This window comes from Schistocerca serialis, chromosome 2 (genome assembly GCF_023864345.2).
Source record: "Schistocerca serialis cubense isolate TAMUIC-IGC-003099 chromosome 2, iqSchSeri2.2, whole genome shotgun sequence".
Classification (NCBI taxonomy): domain Eukaryota; kingdom Metazoa; phylum Arthropoda; class Insecta; order Orthoptera; family Acrididae; genus Schistocerca; species Schistocerca serialis.
Window position 1 is genome coordinate 484,765,774 of NC_064639.1, and position 22,099 is coordinate 484,787,872.

General features: G+C 38.5%; 1 protein-coding gene across 1 annotated transcript in view; it reads left to right on the top strand.

Annotated features, from left to right (window-relative positions):
- Positions 1 to 8,058: 8,058 nt before the first annotated feature.
- LOC126457409 (28S ribosomal protein S22, mitochondrial) overlaps positions 8,059 to 22,099 on the top strand; it is a 45,948-nt gene continuing 31,907 nt past the window's right edge. Inside the window, exons 1-3 of the mRNA XM_050093678.1 lie at positions 8,059 to 8,355; positions 8,501 to 8,658; positions 9,452 to 9,616. Of these exons, the coding sequence (XP_049949635.1) occupies positions 8,226 to 8,355; positions 8,501 to 8,658; positions 9,452 to 9,616 (453 nt within the window). The 5' untranslated portion in view covers positions 8,059 to 8,225. The remainder of the gene's footprint in view (positions 8,356 to 8,500; positions 8,659 to 9,451; positions 9,617 to 22,099) is intronic.

A 22,099-nucleotide genomic window follows, 5' to 3' on the forward strand; every position in this document is an offset into this window, starting at 1 on the left:
AGTACCTCTTGTCTGAATACCCGATTCGCATACCACTTTTTCAAGGTCCACTTTGAAAAGTAGGTAGGAAAGCCATCTCCTTGCCTTAGCCCAGTTCGAGTGGGAAACTGAGGTGATAGCCTGGACTGCACTCACACGGTGCACTGGGGGTACTCTAGGGTGACCTCTATTAAACGCACCAATTTTCCAGTCACTTGAAATTGCCACATTGCCTCATGAAGTTTGGGCTGGTTTATTGTGTCACATACAGATTTAAAGTCAATGAAAAGATGGTGCACACCAAACTTGAATGCCCTGTGTATGACACTAAAATAATTATTGGAGACCTCAATGCACAGATTGTGGTAAAGAAGACCTTTTCCTCACAGCAGTAGAAAAGCACAGCTTCCATGAATACACAAATGACAATGGCCACAGTGATTCAGTTTGCACTGTTACATAACACGGCTGTAGGTAGCACTATGTTCCAACACAAAAGGATTCATACAGCAACATCATGTAACCCTGATCAGCTTACCTTCAACCAAGTTGATCATGTAATTATTGACAGCAGGCATTCCTCAAACTTACTAGATGTACATACATACAGGGGAGTAATGTAGATTCAGACCACAACCTTGTAATTGCGAAACTAAGAGCTCGGATATCCAATGCAACAAAAGTCAAAGGAACACCTCAAAGTAAGTATATGGTATCGAACCTAAAAAATGAAGACATCTCCAAAACATAATCTGAGGAGGTTGCTGAGGATCTTGCATTATGCACCCCTAGTGCAAGTGATAACCTAAGTCAAGAATGGACTGCTTGCAGGGATGCAGTCATTAAGGCAACTGAAGAAGTGCTAGGGAAAGAAGGAAAACCACCAAGGAATTCCTGGTTTGATGAAACAGGAGAAAAATCTGGCCTACAGGAAAATGCTTGAGAAATCATGTACTTGTCTAAACTAAACTAAACTGAACTCCTCCCGACAGGCTGTGAAGGCAGATATGGAGGGACATGTGGTCAGCACACTGCTCTCCCAGCCAGATGTCAGTTTCTGAGACTGGAGCCGCTACTTCTCAATCAAGTAGCTCCTCAGTTTGCCTCACAAGGGTTGAGTGCACCCCACTTGCCAACAGTGCTCGGCAGACTGGATGGTCATCCATCCAAGTGCTAGTCCAGCCGGGTAGCACTTTACTTCAGTGATCTGTTGGGAACCGGAGTCACCATTGTGGCAAGGCCATTGGCATATACTCATCTAGCAGTAAGAAATTATCAAGATAAAAGGAAAGAAGAGAAGGAAGTGCATCGGAGAAAGAAAAGGGAATGGGAAAGAAAGCAGTTTGAAGAACTGGAGACAATTGGAAAACAAATTATGTTAGAAAATTTTATCAGAAAATTAATAGTGAAAGAACAGTATTTAAGCTGCACATCAATCTGTGTAAAAGTAAAAATGGGACACTATTAACCGATGATCAAGAGGTATTGGAGCATTGGGTAGAGTATTTCAGTGAACTGTTGGATGCTTCAGAATCGCCTATTGAAGATATCCCAGTCACTCCAGAAGATGATACCATAGTACCTGCTCCTTCCCAAGGAGAAGTGAATAAAGCAGTTGCCAGATTGAAGAACGATGAAGCACCAGGGACTGACAATATAACATCTGAACTATTGAAAGCTGGAGGAGTTGAATTAAATTGTAGGATCTACAAGACTGTGTGCCTTATCTAGGAAAAGGAAGAGTTGTCAGAAGAATGGGATAGTGCAGGGATAGTGTATCTGATGCATAATAAAGGAGATCTATTTGAATGCAGCAACAACAGAGGCATAACACACTTAAATATTATATGTAAAGTACTATCAAATATCCTGTTTAGTAGACTTTCACCTATAGCAGAAGACATTATTGGAAGCTATCAATGCCACTACACAACCAGGAAAGTCAACTGTAAACTAGATATTTACTCTCCAACAAATAGTAGAAAAGACCAAATAATTCAATGTTGGTGTGCACCACCTTTTAATTGACTCATCTTGCCTGATAATGATACGCAAATACGATACAATTTTCGTTAAGTAGTTAAACACAAAAAAATGTTAAAGTGGTACACTTATTACTATAATAGATTAATAAATTTGACGCCAATCCACACATAATGGTCTCTCTGCACAAATACCAGTTTGGTGCATCCATATAGCACAGTCTCAAAAACAGTTAACATATACAGTTACATCACTCCTCTTCATTTTTGTTACACTCTGTGACAACAGTTCTCCATGTGGCTAGTATGTTACACTTTTGAATACTGTAGTTTAAATCTACTGCTGACACACCATCAGCCAGTGTAGAAAAGAATTTTCAGCTGCAAGCAGCTACTCTCAAACATAGGGTATTTTAGTTCATGACATTAACTCGTACTGTAGGAATTTTTCTGTAACTGTGTTTACATTAGGCTTTTAAGATATGCTAACAAAGTGTAAGAGGTGGAAAGAACGACCTGAATGGTCAAGACTATGGCTCCTCAAGTGACGACAGTTGTTACATATTAATTTACTTCGTGATTTACATGTGAACAGACATGGAGACACATAAACATATATTGGTGTGCTAACTCCTCATATAACATGTCAAAATACTTATGGGAGGAGAGTAGTTTCAGATGAACGACCAATGGTGGCACTGTAATTACTGGCAACTGGAAGTAGTAACAAAGTTTTAGAATTTTCGACGCTGATTTCCAATCAAACGAAGAGAAATAATACCAAACACATGTCCAGCTAGACACACTGTCCTTAATGAGGATTTAATGAAGTTAACTAAAGTATCTCAATTATTTAAGATCACAATTGTGACAAGTTATAGACAGTACTTACATTTTAGGTATGTCAGTATTTTCTAATAGGTTATAGGAGTGCTTCGAGTATCTGGAGATTGTGAATTCCCTGTCTTATGTCTATCCATAGCTTCTTATAAAAGTTTCCTCAAAAATTAAAACTCTGTTCTGAACTCTAGACAGGATTTCTTAGTCTTTTTGGAATGTTTTATTCTTAATTCTGATGTAGTTAACTGTACCATTTGCCTTTAATTCACTCTTGTTATCAACCATGTATTCCAATATGAAAAAAAATCTGTTGACATACCTCAAGTATGACAATACTTGAGTCCTTGAAGACATTGCTGTAAGATGTTTGATTATCAACTTAACACATTATTCTGACTGCACGCTTCTGTAGAATAAATACCTTTTCATTTTAGTTACACTAACATAAAAGCCATGGCACATGACAATATTGAATGGAAGTATGTTATCAGTCCCTTACGCTGGTCAACATAACGAGAGAGATTTCTAAGCACAAAGCAGGCATAACTGGCCATTTTAGGAACAGTAAGTATGAAAGGATTCTAATTCTGTGTTTTCCATAGGGCAACCGCTCTTATTCTTTCTATTAAGGAATTAAAAGCACCTGCCTTCTTAACAAAACGCTGTATTTCTTGATCTTAACTTTCCACAAACACATTATGCTGCTATCTGTTTCCATAAATTCAGCGATCAACAATAAACTCCCTAAAGCTATGACATGTGTAAACCATTTTAGAATTCACTGTGTACATAAAGATGATAAACGCTATACTGAACAAAAATCTGACTCAGGCAAGTTTCGAGCCATATATTTGCAGCAATCTCTTGTCCATATGCCCCAGTTTGTCCACACAGATGGTATTTGATCCCACAGATTTAAACAGTTTTGCTCAAACCTCCAACTCCACCTTCCAGTATTGCACACATCTCATATCTGTTCAAATCTACGAAATCATTGCACAACAGGACTATCCCCATACAACGATCTGTCTGCACAAATGTCTGTACACGTCACATATGAATAGATGGATCCTCTTGTGCGAACAGTAGATTTGTGCAGATATAAGATGTGCACAAAACTGGAAGTTGGAGTTGTAGTTTGAGTAAAATTACTCAAATCTGTGGGTCAAATAACACTGGCGCAGACTAGTTGGAGAGTGTGGACAGGAGATCGCTACAAATCTGGCGCTTGGTCAGATGCTGCTTGTCTGTGTGCGCATAGTGAATTTTAAAATAGTAGATACACGTCAGTTTTCGAGGTAGTTCATCTCAAAATTCATCGAAATGTATAGGAGTCATACATGTTTGTGTTAAATTAAAAGCAGCGAATACAGTGACAGAGATAAGAAAGCAGCTACTAGTTATACTTTAACAGAGAAATTACGAGTGGTTGACTGTACAGGAAACAGGGAAGCGGCACATTATTTATAAAAATTCTTTAAAGACTGTTTACTATAAAGATCTAAGTAAAGTAGTGAAATCTATTCAATCTGGGACCAGGGGTTACTAGAACACTTTCACTAAGTACTTTTGTATGTATTAACAGAATCTTCCATCGGTTCATGGTAGAACAACATTATAATAATAAATGAAAAGCACCAGTTTGCTTTTGTTCTACAATAGAACAAAAGCAAACGGGTACTTTTGTATATCATAATCTTACGTGACAGAATAGCAAATAAAATGTCGTCCTGTATTTCTAAAGATGAGTATTGTTTTAAGCTATTAATGTAAGATCTTGAAGCAATGCCTTCAGAGACATAGCAATTATTGTTTTACTTCCTAACAGGCTATAATATGTGATTCATAACAAGATTGATTTAGTGGTAACTGTGGAATTCACTATCACAATGCTAGAAGTAAAACTTTCTAAATATATTATGACTTCCTGTCTAGAGCTCAGAATGGAGTTTTATTTTCTGCCACAAAAGTTGCTAGTACACTTCAGGCAGGAAACTGAAAAATCTTGACTCTGAAACAAACTAAAATATAGTTCATTGGCCACGTATATGTATTCCAAGACTCTGTATCTGAAACATGTCTAGAACTGTAAAAATATTATCCTTAACTTGTCAGGATTAAGGTGCAGTACTTTCTTGCCTTCATGAAATCATCCTTTAGGACAGCATAAATAGTTTCTCACATGTTGAGTATTGTGATTTTTCATCCTGTAAATCATATAAACATAAAGACGAAATGATAGACTGCATTGCGTCCCAGAATACCATCTGCTCTGAAGTAAGATAAATCACAAAAGGCTGCAGTGGGAGAGTGAATGATCATGTTTAATTTGCAGTTAAGATATAATTTGAACAAACTCATCATTGAAGCTGACTCTGTGCATTGTTACCATTATTCTTCCCATTATGATGAAACCAGGTGCATAGATTGCTATGAGAGATGATACATTGGATGATGGTTGACCCTATTAGAATACAGCATAGTGCCATGTAATATGTCACAGCCTACAGCAAGAATAATCGAACTTCATATAACAAACAATTTACACTGCAGTTTCAACAAGAAAGCATGCAAATATGCATATGACAGCATGCCAATGCACGCAGTCTTTATATCACCAAATTTTCGGTTCTCAGCGCAATTAAACTGCTGAAAAATGCAAGAAACTTGTGCAGATAATTAGTGATTTTAACATACATATTCAATAAATAGTAAGTCATTTTACCTCAGTGGCAAGATTGTTATTCACAATTAACTTAGAGCTACAAACATAGCCATCTTAAATGTATTTAGACAGAAGAATGATTGTGAAGTAAGTAGGACTCCAAGGAGCTTCCTTTGTTTCATATAAAAGAATAATAAAATTATTCCATCCACCTTAAGACACCAAACTGAAGGATATGCACGTCTCTCTGCATGGTACTTAATTCAACAACAAAATTTAATTTGTTGGAATATAATTTCACTCAATGCTTCTTTCAAAACTGTAGTAGTAAATTCTAGATCCTGAAAATTCTAGATCCTGTAACTCCTGTTGACAGGAGTGTTATCATCATCATCAGCTGCTCATGTGGAGGAATTGATATCCTCATACAAGTAGTTTTTCAAATTATATGAGAAGTTATGACTGTGAAAAGTTAATTATAAAATTCCAACTCCGTCCTCAAATAAATCCGCCAATAGTCGGGTTCACCCTGCAACTCATAAAGTAAATTTATGTTGTAAAGCCACCTTCGCTTAAGCAGCCAATGTCTAGATCATTTTGACTGGTCTTCCTGTGTCTCACATTGTGTTTACTTTTTTTTAGCAACATAAGTTACAAACAAATACCATAATACAATTTCCTCCATTTCTGAATAAATGAATACACTTTGAGGTTATGAGAGCATAGTCGCTGCCACTACAATTTCTTTGCTACATTGATAGATGGCAAGTGAGCACTCAAACAATAGATTGGAATTTATGTTGTGTGAACAAGTCAAGCTGTGTCAGTAATATAGGTGGAATTGAGCAGTATTTACCTAGATGAAAATCTATGATGGTTAATTTATCAATTTCATTTGCAATAAAATCGGTAGTTCACTAAATCTACTTAGTCTGCTATCAAAAGTAGTTTCTCATCAGACAATAAAAATAATTTATTATGGAACAACTATTAATTATGGGATAGAGATGTGGGCAGTGCTGCCAACATACATATAAACAGAATATTGACCCTGCAGAAAAGTACAATCAGGATTATCCAAATAATAGGATACAAAGATTCCTTCAGTGAAATCATAAATACCTCAACATCTTGTATCTTTACTAATTAATTACATTTTTTGTGACACATAAAAAAATCAACCGAGTTCTCTGATATTCATATCTATAATACAAGAAAGAGACAGGCTGCTACTGCAGACAAAAAACTAAGCTAAATACAACAGACAATAGTTCATGCATTAATGGCCGGGTATGGTATAATAAACTGCTGAGCTCTATAATGCATCACAAAGGGAACTTATTCAAAGTGAAACTGAGAAAATCTAGACAGGTAAGTGCTTGTACTCTTTGAGTGAATAGTAATACTAAACTAAATAGGAATCTCTGTATATTTTGTTGTGTAAACACTGGACATTTGTAGTAATTATGATCTAATATCTGAGTCCTTTGTCTTTTATAAGTAATATTGATACCATGTATATGATATTACTGAAGCATATAATGTGTGTGTTCTCTGTTTGTACAAAACTTAATAAGTGCACCTATATATGTGTGTATGTATGTGTGTGTGTGTGTGTAAAAAATTGCAAAGTCGTTTGCAAAAGTCATCAGTTGGAGGTTCCATGCAAAAAATTCAATAAATAAATAAAGAAACTCTGCCTCTTTCTTGTTATCCACTGTAGTATCAGTGTGCCGAGCTTGGTGTAATCTTGCGAAAGCGAATCGTAATGTTTAGATTGCCTGGTAGAACGATTTTTGTAGCGCAATTAACAGCTGCAACAACAAGACACCACATTCGCTTTTTTTTTTTATGCCTACTAAGGACCCTGGGAGGTGTGAACCGCCATATTACATAACAGTCCATTCATGGTTTTCGTGCAACACACATATATTTAAGAACGAAAATCTGCTGGTAAACAGCAGAAGACCTAACTTTTTGCAGAAAGACGTCGTGCATCAACTAAAAAAACCATGCAAAAGGAGTTTTTCTTTTGAGCTAGCGTAATTAGTATACAGCTGCCGCGAAAATGGCCAGCAGAAGAAACTTGTCAAAAGCAATAAAACTGTTTCCTAACATAGAAGGAAACCAATTTCACGATTGTTGCAGCATCTGAGCCACAAACGTCAAAAATATGTAACACATTCGCTGTTGAAGCAAAAGTAATGACGTTAACAAAAAAATCCGTGTATTCGAAACCTGAGTGGAGTGTAAGACCGAGCGAATCATTAGTCTCCATACAAAGTTCTTACATGTCAAGGTAAGTGTCTATCATAATAAGAACAGAGAAAATAAATAAATGCTTCTCATGCATGGAATGCGTGTTTATCTTCTAACGCTTTCAGTGAGAAAGATAAAATTGCACACATAGATGAAAGTGTTTCTTCACGAATAAGTTTTAGCTTATGCCATTTAAGCAGTGAGATTCATCGGTTTTTACATTTATTTCATGATCATTCACGTCGTTTGAAAATTTACTAGCGCTTGAAACGCAAAAATGTAATAAATATTTCGATAATTAACTAGAAAAGTGATTAAAAACGGACGTTAATCTTACAGCTGCTTTCTCGCCATTGCTGGTGCTATTGCGCTAATGTGCTGTCAGACACCTAAGTCGCGATCGTCCTTGTGAAGCTTCCGTATATCTTTACATACGAAGTGGTTCATCGGTATTATCTGGCTGCTTTGAAAGACCATGGAGGTGTAAACAAAAACAAACCATGGCCGGCAACTTTAGACTGTTGTTTAAATCATTCACGTACAGGCTATTGCAAGCAAACTTACGGGAATCGCATTTTTGTAGATTGAGCATTGCCAGACGTTTCTCCGCGGAAGCGAGAACTGATGCTGGTGAGTAACTATGTTAATTGGTTTCTTGTTCCATGGCTCATTTCTACGATTAATAGCAGCGAATTCGTTATTTGACTGAAAGTAAGTACTGTAGTAATTCGCAGTGCTCCATAAGAGAAAATTAATGCTTTTCATTTCTTTGCAGATAGAGATCCAGCACCGTTCTTCTTTAACAAAGATGTGCAAAATTTGCTTAAGAAATTGACAAGGGTTGATTTGCATAAAGTTTTCAGAGCGAGAAAAGAAGGAAAGGATCTAAAAGAACCAGAATACAAATTTATGTCAACGGAAGAAGTAAACAAGGTAAGTCAAATGTACATTGTTTCGGCGTAACAGGCTTTGGCTTTAATTACACTATGTGTCCTAATGATATAAATCAGCAAGATGCCTTACTCGTCAGAATCTAGAAAACTCAAGATTGGCATCTGTGAAACAACTTTCCAACCAGCGACAGTAGTGCTTATGTATAGGCACCATTTCATTGGTTTTTAAAGCAGAACGAAAATACCTTGAGAGGCAGTTTTTTGTTTGTCTTCCTTTCTTTTGTATAATTATAAACAATTAAGGTGTATGCGCAACATGTTTGTAAATCCCCCCAATTTATCCCCATATTATTTGCCAGTTTATGTTGGAGACTATGTTGTAGATTATCGATCAAATAGCATAATGGCAATCCAGTTGTAATGTATATCGAAATTAGGGAAATAAGATATTAACATGTAGAGCCAAATATGTTCATCTATGTATACACCGCAGAAAATATTTGAAAAATAGTTTCTTGTGTGTGACAACAAATATAGGTAAAAGTTACGTATTGGACCCACCTTGCATTTTTCAGTACAACACAAACTTAAACAATAGTCTTTGCTACCCTGCAATTTATTACCACAATCAGATTTTCTGCTTTAACATTTGTTGGCTTCGCCATCTCATAACCAAATTGTCATATTCACAGCTAATCTAGACCTTGAGCTGCACTAGTGGTCAGTGTGTTACCACAACTAAGATTTCGTGAGAGGTGGGGGTCTCTACGTAACTTTTCTGTGAATCTTTATTAAGTTTAAATGTAAATTGTCACCCCATTCTTCAATAACAGGCAGTAGAGGAAGCATGGCAGCGGGCTGAAGAACGATTGCAGATGCCACCTTTCCTTTTACCAACTCCAGACGTCCGTCGAGAGATTTGTAAGGATCCAGAATTACAAGGCTATTGTGATTCAAAATTCCTGTTTACAGATATCACATTTGGTGTTTGCAATGAGGCAAGTAATGGAACAAAATAGCTTATAGCACTTCTGATATTTATCTATAATTAGAAATTCATACTTGGTAACATTCATTGCAAATAAGATTATGATAAACATAAACTACTGGTAAATGCACAAAATTATGTATACATTTACTTGTAACTGGTCAAGATAATATTATTTAATGTCATACTGAAAATGGTAAACTCTTCATTACCTGACTGCTCGAAACTAAGATTAGTTCTCATTCTTCCCCTAGTCTGCTTTTAACTTAATCCAGCTTGTTGTATATTAACAATTTCATTTCCTAAACAACTGTTGGTCACTGTACATCCACTGCTGGCTTAAGATCTCCATTAGCCTCCTCTGTGCATGACTGATATGCATCCATGCTGCTGCTGCCACCTCTTTCCACCTGCACTTCATTTATATTAGTCAGAATAATCTTTCACACTCCTCTCTGCCTCCAGATTAATTTGTTTGATTTATTGTCTCTCCTTTGCTGTCTCTGACAGAATTACAATGTCATCGGCGAACCTCAAAGTTTTTATTTCTTCTCCATGGATTTTAATTCCTACTCCAGATTTTTCTTTTGTTTTCTTTACTGCTTGTTCAATATACAGATTGAAAATGTTGGGGATAAGCTACAACCCTGTCTCACTCCCTTCCCAACCACTGCTTCCCTTTCATGCCCTTCGACTCATATAACTGCCATCTGGGTTCTGTACAAATTGTAAATAGCCTTTTGCTGCCTGTATTTTACCCCTTGTCTTGAAAGGAGGATATAAGACGAATATCAACAAAAGCAAAGTGAGGATAATTGAATGTAGTAAAGTTAACTTGGGTGATGCTGAGGGAATTAGATTCGAAATGAGACACTCAAAGTAGTAAATGAATTTTGCTGTTTGGGAAGCAAAATAACTAATGAGGGTCGCAGTAAAGAGGATATAAAATGTAGACTGGCAATGGCAAGGAAAGCATTTCTGAAGAAGAGAAATTTAACACTGAGTATACATTTAAGTGTCAGGAAGTCATTTCTGAAAGTATTTGTATAGAAGTGAAACATGGATGATAAATAGTTTGGACAAGAAGAGAATAGAAGCTTTCAAAATGTGGTGCTACAGAAGAATGCTGAAGATTACATGGGTAGATCACGTAACTAATGAGGAGGTACTGAATATAACTGGGGAGAAGAGGAATTTGTGGCACAACTTACTAGAAGAAGGGATTGGTTGGAAGGACATGTTCTGAGGCATAAAGGGATCACCAATTTAGTATTGGAGGGCAGTGTGGAGGACGAAATGATAGGTGAAGAAGCTTGCACAGGATAGAGTAGCATGGAGAGCTGCATCAAACCAGTCTCTGGACTGAAGACAACAACAACAACAGTAGCAGCAGCAGCAGCATCTCTCCTAGTGACTACCATATTGTGTGTAGGATGTACATAAAGTCTGGGAACACTTTCAGTTATTTATTGCACAAGAACTAAACATTGTACAGATGTCATGCATATTGCATTTTGAAGAGAAACTCTGAAAGTTTTTTTTTTTTTTTTACAAACATTTGATATGCAAACCATGAGTGACGTGGCAGATGTCAATACGTTAATCGAATTCTTGCCATACCCGTCCCAGCTTGGCATCGTCGACTGTGGCAGTTGCTTCCAGGTGTTCTCTCCCGGAGCTAAACTACATCACGTGGTAGAGGCGGTACATACACCAGATCTTTTATGTGTCCCCACAGAAAATATGTCACATGGAGTGAGATCTGGTAATTGGGGAGGAAATTTCATGGAACAGCTGTCCCCTTCTGCAGCACGGCTGCCATGTTTGCGACTAGAGCTGACAATCGGCAAATTGCCAAACTATGCTGTGGCGGTGTACGTAAACTTTCAGGGTTTCTCTTCAAAATGACGTATGTATGATATCTGTACGATGTTCGGTTCTTGTGCAATAAATAATTGAAAGTGTTCCCGGACTTTATGTACACCTTGTATCTCAATTACTTGTTGAACATTCAGTTTTGTAATAGGTTTTAAAAATATGTCTCACTACCAAGAATCAAAACAGCCTGACTAGCTGGTGTCTTATCATACTTCTCTTGGGCATGCCTGAAGCTACTTCTACAGCTACTGATGACTCTCTATCAAAGATAACTTACTGTGTCCTCCCTACCAAAACATCATCAGTCCAGTCACAAATTTCACTTGTTACGCGATACAATTGTGTACTTTTGGTAATAAGCGTAGATGTGGTAGTGAATCAAATGCATCTGTCACATCACTTTGACCCATACTTTCAGTTTGTTGTATGACAAATGTTTAAGTTGGGTTTCACTTGCTCTATGGGTGGCATGGAGGAGGCCATTCTTTTCAAGGTAGCTCATTATGTTTGAGCTCAGAGTACATTCTAAGGTCCTACAAGAAATAGATGATAAGATACCAGATGGTAGTTCTATGGATTGCTTCTGCTACCCTTATTATAAATGGGTTTGAGCTTTACTTTATTCCAAGAACTGGATGTAGTTTTTTCTTCAAGGGATCTGTGATAGATTATAGTCAACAGAAGGGCTAATTCATCAGTAAATTGAGTATAGAATCTAATAGGGCTCTACTCGGCCCTGGAGCAGAGTTCAGTTTTAACAATTTCTTTGGATCCTACACTGCTACTTCTGGGTCTCCTACAGCTATCATTATCTGGAGTAGATGAAGAGTCACCTAATCTAAAAGTCCCTTATGTGTACCACACACAGTCAGCTACCTGGGCAGCAGCCTCTGATGTTTAGGGTACACCTGACCCATTTAGGGGCACCCTATAATTCTCAACTCTATGCCACAAGTCTAGGAAGAGACAGCCAAACCTGTCGTGGAATCTTCAGTCTCAGGTTCAAACCTTTCAATCGACTCAGAACCAGAGTGGGGAAATTTTGCAGAGTATGAATTTCCTTGAAATTCATTGAGCAAGGCTGTCATTCACAACCTTTTTTGCCAGTTGCTGGAATTATCCAAGTATGACCTCGAACCCCAGACAATAGGCATTGTCCTTCCCAGTGTGCACCACAATCTGCAGTTGATTACACCCTGTTTCCTCAACAGAAGCCAGAATAGCTTTTCAACATGTTGAATAAGTATGCTACACATACAAACTGAGTGGAAATGGTATTCATTCTGATCCCTTGCTGCAATTTCCCTAAGGGGTACCATTATTCACTGTATGTTTGAACTGTTTTTAATGCACTCCTACACTTCTGTGTTTGCTTCTCCTTGATATGGAACTCAGCAGTTTTCTCAACAGGTGAACTGAGTCCCACTGGTAGTTCTGGTTTCAACTTGCAGGTAAGGGGAATGGGTGTAACATTCTGTGTTCTCCCTGGTTCTAGTCTCTTTCTCCTAGTGGGCTAGAAATTCCTGTGGGTTTTCCTGTCTCTATGATTAATTGAATTATGATGCACCGAGCACAGTGGTGCAGTGGTTAGCTCACTGGACTCACATTCAGGAGGACGTCAGTTCAAACCCACATCCAGCCATCCTCATTTAGGTTTTCTATGGTTTCCTTAAACCCCGTCAGGCAAATGCTGGGGTGGTTCCTTTAAAAGAGCACGACCAACTTCCTCCCCATCCTTCCCTAATCTGATGAGACGGATGACCTCATTATTTGGTCCCCTCCCTCTGATCAACTGGCCAACCAATTACGATGCAGAATTATTCAGTTTCAGGAGACCACCAGCATCTGCACCCTAAGCCCCCCCCCCCCCCACACCCCCCACACCCGCACCTCACCCCAGGAGGCATTTGTGCTGATACACAGATGAAAGAATACTATTCACTACCTTATGTATGTTAAGGGATCTGTTTTAATTAATATTTACTTAGTGGAATAATTATAGTGTTTTGTGGAGTGGCCAATATACCTTATTGGGATTAAATAGCCACTCTGCTCATGAGAAATCTTCTGTTTAATCTGCCCCTAAACATGTGCTGCCTCTTCTTGTGCTCCTCCTCCAAATTATCTCTGAAAGAAAAAAATATTTTAATATCATAACTGTTTCTAAAGTCGATTACTAAAAGAGAGTGAATCATCTCTACATTATCAAAGCAAAACCAGCTACCATGTATTGGTTGCACATTTTGATAAAAGGTATTAATTAGTATCTGGGCCTAACAAAAGGGAATGTAAATGGGTTCGCACTAGATTACTTCAGTAGTGGACGACAATTAGAAATGAAATAAAGCAGTCCCCTAACCACCTAGCAAAATTAACATGGGCAGACAAATCACCGTTAAGTGGGCATTTATTATCTTAACTACAACTCAATTCACACCTTTGTTTTGACGTCCCTACTCAGGATCTCTATTATCACCAGTAGTAGAGATATCATTAATAAAACACCCACCTTTTATGCTTTTTGGATGTCAAGAAATACCGCATCTAATTGGCTTGATAAATGGCTTTCAGGATATTATGAGAGAAAAGTCTGAGTTGGGTTTTGTGTGCCTGGTATCCAGAATCCTGCTGGTTTTCATTGAGGAGGCCATTCTGTTTGTGATGTGGAATTGTGTCTGATTATGGCATTTTGTCTGGTCTTCAAACAAATAATGCATTCACACTAGAAAATATGGATTACAGTCAGCAAGTTATGTGATTTGGTAGCTACTAGTTTTGAACTATAATTTCATATGTGAAAAATATTCCTGTGTATGAAAAATACAATGTGCAATACTTACATTACTCTCTCACCTTGAATCCTGATGTATGAATTTACATGGACACTCATTTGTACAGAATGGACCATTGAATAAAATAAAGTCATATTGTATTCCTTTTCCAAATTATAAAAGTACTAACGTATCCCATAATAAACCCACCAAAGAGTCAATAATAGAAGTCAGAGAACTAGTTGTAGTTCAGTTGAAGACAATAACTGCATGAAAAGAAAAGGAAATCAACACTCAAGTGTTACTTCTAAAGTAAGTAAGACATTTAAAATGATAGTTTAAATGTGCATTGAAAGTTACACTTTTTAACAATGAAAATAATCAGTTTTTGACAATATAATGAGACTAGATAGATAAAAAAAAATCTACTCACCAAGCAGTGGCAGGAGAACACACACAAAGGTTTAAGTATGCAAGCTTTCGGAGCCAGTGGCTCCTTCTTCCAGAAGGGGAGTGAAGGAAAAGGACCTCCTACCAACACCTATACCAGCCGTGTAGCTGGCAAAACATATACTATCATGGGGAGAGCCACTTGTGAAATCACACGTTGTGTGCCAGCTGTTATGTAAAAAGTGTTTGACCTGTTACATCAGCAAGACTGCCACAAAGTTATTAGTTAGGATGAATGGACATAGGCAGAGGGTGTATATCGGCAACGCACAATATCCTCTTGCAGGTCATGCTCTACAACACGACAGTGGAGACATAGTGCCTGTTTCACCACATGCGCTATCTGGATTCTTCCCCCAGACACCAGTTTCTCCAAACTCTGCAGGTGGGATCAAGTGCTAGAACATGTCCTTGGTTCTCACCGCCCACCTGACCTTCATTTACTGTAATTCCTTCCATCTCAGCATTTTTTCACAGTAACTACTCCTTTCTTCACTCCATTTTAGTTTTGTACGCCTTTCATTTTCTGACCTGTATGTTTTTCACCATCCCCACTCCCACCTCTGTTATGTACAGTGCAATTAGCTTTTGACTCTTATAAACTCATGCATGATGTTTTAGCAGTAACTGGCAAACTCTTCAAAAATAGACGGAAACTGTCCCATTAAAACCTGCTAAGAAAGTTTTGAGAACTAACTTCAACAGATGAATCTAGGAATATATTACAACACACTATCTATCATTCCCTTAGGGATTGTGAAAGCAAGATTAAACTAATTACAACAAGTACAGAGGCGTGTAAAATCATTTCTTCCCACAATTCATCTGTCAACATAACAGGAGAAAACCCTAATAACTGGTACAATGGGCATACCCTCTGCTATGGTACAATGGGACATACCCTCTGCTATGCAATCCACAGTGGTTTGTGGAGTGTGTGTGTAGAAGTGCCTTCAGGGATTTGGAATGCGTTAAGTTGTACTTTAGCAGGCCCAGGCCACAAGTGTCAGCTACTTCAGTAAAGTGTATTATGAGTAACAAGATGTTAAGACTATAATCAGTCTAATCAGATTGATGATAAAGATAATTACTTCTTGATTACTTTGTGTGTGTGTGTGTGTGTGTGTGTGTGTGTGTGTTATTAAGGAGTACATGTACTGGCATATAACTGTGAGGATCATTAGGTCCTGTGAAAGGCTTCTGCAGGATATAATTGCTTAGGCTTCTGCAGCCAGAGTCAGCTGACATAAAAGTTTTCTGGGTATGGTACCGCGTCATAATGTGTAAAACTACTGCTGCTGGAGAATTACCAACGTTTTGGCCATGGTTGGAGCGACCTTCTTCTGGATTTACTGGTGCATCCTAGCTATGCAGCGTCCCTTATATTTTGTTGTTACTGTTCACTGTGCATGCCACTATGTGATAATTTTAAAAAGATAGTTTGTTACATTGGTCGCTTAAGGAAGAAGGAGAGGAACTTTATTTTAATAGTTTATTGCGATGGAGGGAGAACGTAACCTCTGTTGTCTATTGGCTCTTGTGTTATGTGCCATGATGGTCGTCACTGTCGAATGAGAAGTTGGCTGCTGTTTACCAAATGCTGGACGTCGGCCATGCGGCGGCAGTTACTCGCCAGTAGTGCTTGTGCATCGTGTTGACAGTGACGTCTCTTGGGCTCTGATTGCTGGCAGCAAAGATGGGGCAAGCCTGAGTCCATTCTCTCTATTCATGTTATTAGGGTGTTTAAGTATTTCGATGGCCTCTCTGATTTCTCTAATTTTTGCATTTCGTCATAACCAGCTGCTCAGCCAACACATGGGCTTCACTGAATTTTTATTTCTTTCTGTTGTCTTGCTCATGTTCTGCCACTGTAGATTTGTTGTGTTGCCCTAGACGAATATGGCGTTCGTTTTCCCAAATGCTCGTTGCTATTGGCCTGCCAGTCTCCATGATTTGTGCCTCTCCACATTCGCATTCTACCTTGTACATGCGTGCAGTGTGTAATACATCCACCATGACGTTAGTGGAGCCTAGCATGTCCTGGATCCTGCACCACTATAGAGGACAGGCTGTACCCCAACCTGGCAAAGATGTTTGCCTATTCAGTCAGTAAATAAGGTTCCCTCTCCTTCTTCCTTAAGCGACCAATGAAACGAATTTTTTTTTTAATTATGACGTAATTTTATGCGCAGTGAACAGTGACAACAAAATATAATTTACACTACATAGCTAGAACACACCAGTAAACCCAGAAGAAGGCCGCTGCAACCATGGCCAAAATGTTGGTTTGTCTCCAGCAGCAGTAGTTTTATACATTAAGACACAGTACCATACCCAGAAAACTTTTAGGTTTCTGCAAGATTTTCAGTTATCAGTTGTATACAGTATTCTTACTGCATGCTTCTATGGAATAATTATCATTTTATGTTAGCTGGAAGTACCAGTGAGGGAGACTTCTCATTGAAATCAGGCAGAAGTTGGCTTTTCAGTTGACATATCCACATGCTGGTGCTACCTTAGTTTATTAGCCATCTGGATATCCAAGAACACACACAGAGCCTCATCCAGTGTATGTCCATTTAACTGCACTTCTGGTGACTGTAAGTTAGTTTTATATGTTTGTAATTGATAATATGAGAATTTGCAAGATTAAGTGTTGGCTGTGAACCATTGTGAGCCTTTTCCATTAGTCTCCTGGCTGTGTCTGGTATGGATGTTTTCAGACCTTTTGTGGGTATACTTGTATCATTAGCAAACATTACAGTTTTTTAAGAGTATTCCAGTGCCCCCAGTAGATCACTATTGTGTCCTGTTCCTGTTTGCCTTTTGCTAATGTGGCCATCCGTTCTCTGTTTTCAAGATATGACCTTTTCCATGCAAGGGGAGGGTGCTATGCCATGCCTTTTTTAGTTTACTTAACAGAATTTTATTATCTACATAGCGAAAGGCCTTGGCAAGATCACAGAAAATGTCAACAGGATATTTTTGGTGTTCAGTTCTACTACAATTGACTCTGAGAGATCATATATATATTACTTTATCAGTAAAGAAGTCAAACTGACCTGTTGAAAATTTATTCTCAGAAAGGTTGTTCATTATTCTATTGTAAGCTGCTTACTCAAATAACTTTGAAGACACAGGATGGAGTGAGATTGGTCATAGAGGTGAGTTGCTTATCTACACTTTTGTGCATTGATATTACTACTGCATATTTCAGTCTTTCGTTTTGGCTCATTGACTGGTTACAAAGGTAACTCAAGGCTGGCACTACAAAGTCGGCATAAGAATTTAGTTAGTACTTTGACTGAGATACTATCATAGTCAGTAGTTACTACATGTTACTGGCCTAATGATTTTTGTGATGTCTCTAACATATGAAATGGCAAGGCTGATGTCTGGTGATTAAGTATGCTCTGCCGGTCTAGGTAAGTTATTGTATCTGCTTTGGATCGACGAGTTTTTGTCTGTTTTTTCAGCTACTGTCAGGAAGAATTCATTGAATATAGTAGCCAATGACTTTAATTTTGTATCATCTGTCTTGATTCTACTGCCCTCTGGGAGTTCAATATCATTAATGGTAGTGATTATATTTGTCTCATGCCTCCCTCCCTCCCTCCCTCCCTCCCACCCCCTCCTCCCCCTCCCCCCCTGGCAATGAACAACCTTGCCATTGGTGGCGAGGCTTGCGTGCATCAGCGATACAGGTAGCCGTACTGTAGGTGCGACCACAATGGAGGGGAATCTGTTGAGAGGCCAGACAAATGCATGGTTCCTGAAGAGGAGCAGCAGCCTATTCAGTAGTTGCAGGGGCAACAGCCTGGATGATTGACTGATCTGGCCTTGTAACATTAACCAAAATAGCCTTGGTGTACTGGTACTGCAAATGGCTGACAGCTAGGGAAAACTACAGTTCTAATTCTCCTGAGGGCATTCAGCTGTGCTGTATGGTTAAATGATGATGGCGTCCTCTTGGGTAAAATATTCCAGAGGTAAAGTAGTCCTCCATTTGAATCTATGGGCGGGGACTACTCAGGAGGACATTGTTATAAGGAGAGAGAAAACTGGCGTTTTACAGATCGGAGTGTGGAATGTCAGATCCCTTACTTGGGTAGGTAGGTTAGAAAATTTAAAAATGGAAATGGATAGGTTAAAGTTAGATATAGTGGGAATTAGTGAAGCTCGGTGGCGGGAGGAACAAGACTTCTGGTCAGGTGAATACAGGGTTATAAATACAAAATCAAATAGAGGTAATGCAGTCGTAGGTTTAATAATGAATGAAAAAAAAAAATAGGAGTGCGGGTAAGCTACTACGAACAGCATAGTGAACGCATTACTGTAGCCAAAATAGCCATGAAGCCCACGCCTACCACAGTAGTTCAAGTTCATATGCCAACTAGCTTCGCAGATGATGAAGAGATTGAAGAAATGTATGAAGAGAGAAAAAAAATTATTCTCATAGTGAAGGGAGATGGAAATTTAATAGCGTGGGTGACTGGAACTCAATAATCGGAAAAGGAAGAGAAGGAAAAGTATTAGGTGAATATGGAATGGGGATAAGAAATGAAAGAGGAAGATGCTTGGTAGAATTTTGCACAGAGAATAACTTAATCAAAGCTAGCACTTGGTTTAAGAATCGTGAAAGGAGGTTGTATACATGGAAGAGGCCTGGAGACACTGGAAGGTTTCAGATAGAGTATGTAATGGTAAGACAGAGATTTAGGAACCAGGTTTTAAATTGCAAGACATTTCCAGGAGCAGATGTGGACTCCAACCACAATCTATTGGTTATGAACTGTAGATTAAATCTGAAGAAACTGCAAAAAGGTGGGAAATTAAGGAAATAGGACCTGGAGAAACTGAAAGAAACAGAGGTTGTAGAGAGTTTCAGAGAGAGCATTAGGGAATGATTGACAAGAATGGGGGGAAAGAAATACAGTAGAAGAATGGGTAGCTTTGAGAGATGAAATTGTGAAGGCAGCAGAGGATCAAGTAGGTAAAAAGACAAGGCCTACTAGAAATCCTTGGGTAACAGAAGGTGCATTGAATTTAATTGATGAAAGGAGAAAATATAAAAATGCAGTAACGGAAGCAGGCAAAGAGGAATACAAAAGTCTCAAAAATTGAGATTGACAGGAAGTGCAAAATGGCTACACAGGGATGGCTAGGGAACAAATTTAAGGATGTAGAGGCATATATCACTAAGGGGTGAGATAGATACTGCATACAGGAAGATTAGAGAGACCTTTGGACAAAAGAGAACCACTTGTATGAATATCAAGAGCTCAGATGGAAAACCAGTTCCAAGCAAAGAAAGAAAAGCAGAAAGGTGGAAGTAGTGTATAGAGGGGTCTATACAAGGGTGATGTACTTGAGAGCAATATTATGGAAATGGAAGAAGATGTCGATGAAGATGAAATGGGAGATACGATACTGCATGACGAGTTTGACAGAACATTGAAAGACCTAAGTCAAAATAAGGCCCGGGAGTAGACAACATTCCATTAGAACTACTAATAGCCTTGGGAGGGCTAGCCCTGAAAAAACTCTACCATATGGTGAGCAAGATGTATGAGACAGGTGAAATACCCTCGGACTTCAAGCAGAATGCAATAATTCCAATTCCAAAGAAAGCAGGTGTTGACAAGTGTGAAAATTACCGAACTATCAGTTTAATTAGTCTCGGCTGCAAAATCCTAACATGAATTCTTTACAGATGAAAGGAAAAACTGGTGGAAGCCGACCTCAGGGAAGAGCAGTTTGGGCTCCATAGAAACGTTGGAATGTTTGAGGCATTACTGACCCTACAGGTTACCTTAGAAGATAGATTAAGGAAAATCAAACTCATGTTTCTAGCATTTGTACACTTAGAGAAAGCTTTTGACGATGTTGACTAGAGTACTGTCTTTAAAATTCTGAAGGTGGCAGGTGTAAAATACAGGGAGGAAAAGGTCAGTTAAAATTTGTACAGAAACTGGATGGCAATTATGAGAGTCAAGGGGCATGAAAGGGAAGCAGTGGTTGGGAAGGGAGTGAGACAGGGTTGTAGCCTATCCCTGATGTTATTCAACCTGCATGTTGAGCAAGCACTAAAGGAAATGAAAGAAAAATTTGGAGTAGGAATTAAAATCCATGGAGAAGAAATAAAAACTTTAAGGTTTGCTGATGACATTGTAATTCTGTCGGGGACAGCAAAGGACCTGGAAGAACAGTTGAATGGAATAGACAGTGTCTTAAAAGGAATATAAGATGAACATCAACAAAAGCAAAACAATAATAGTGGAATGTAGTCAAAGTAAATCAGGCGATGCTGAGGGAATTAGGTTAGGAAATGAGACACTTAAAGTAGTAAATGAGTTTCTTATTATGGAAACAAAATAACATGATGATCGAAGTAGAGAGGATATAAAATGTAGGCTGGCAATGACAAGAAAAGCGTTTCTGAAGAAGATAAATTTGTTAACATCGAGTATAGATTTAAGTGTCAGGAAGTCTTTTTCTGAAAGTATTTGTATGGAATGTAGCAGTGTATGGAAGTGAAACATGGACGATACGTAGTTTAGACAAGAAGAGAATAGAAGCTTTCAGAATGCGGTGCTACAGAATAATGCTGGAAATTAGATGGATAGATCACACAACTAATGAGGAGGTATTGAATAGAATTGGGGAGAAGAGAAATTTGTGGCACAACTTGACTAGAAGAAGAGATCAGTTGGTAGGACATGTTCTGAGGCATAAAGGGATCACCAATTTAGTATTGGAGGGCAGTGTGGAGTGTAAAAATTGTAGAGGGAGACCAAGAGATGAATACACTAAGCAGATTCAGAAGGATGTAGGTTGCAGTAGGTACTGGGAGATGGAGAAGCTTGCACAGGATAGAGTAACATGGAGAGCTGCATCAAACCAGTCTCTGGAGTGATGACAACAACACAACCTAGTAATGCTCCAAGTTGCCCTCACCTTGTTCTTGGAATTCTGACTTTTTTTGTATTGCGCAGTGTGACAGGAGATTCAATATCAAAACAAGAATCATTATCTGGAATGTCAGGACACTGCTACATAATGGAAAACCTTAAAAGAGAGATGGAAAAGTATAAATAAGAGGAAGTATGGAGTAGTAGTGATTATGACAAAAGGAAATGGCTAAGTACATGGAAAATGTGAGATAGGATTATTGATGTGAGGCTGAAAGGAGTACAAAAAGGCATATTTATTATCCTGGTATACAGGCCAGCTTCAGAGCATGATCATCAGCTCATAAAGGAACCATAATAAAGAAAATAATGGGAAATAATCAAGGACGATGCAAAATAGCAATGGGCAACTGGAATGTCATGGTGGGAGAAGGGAAGGAAGGAACCGTAGTTGGCATTCATGGTTTCGGAAGGGGGAATGAC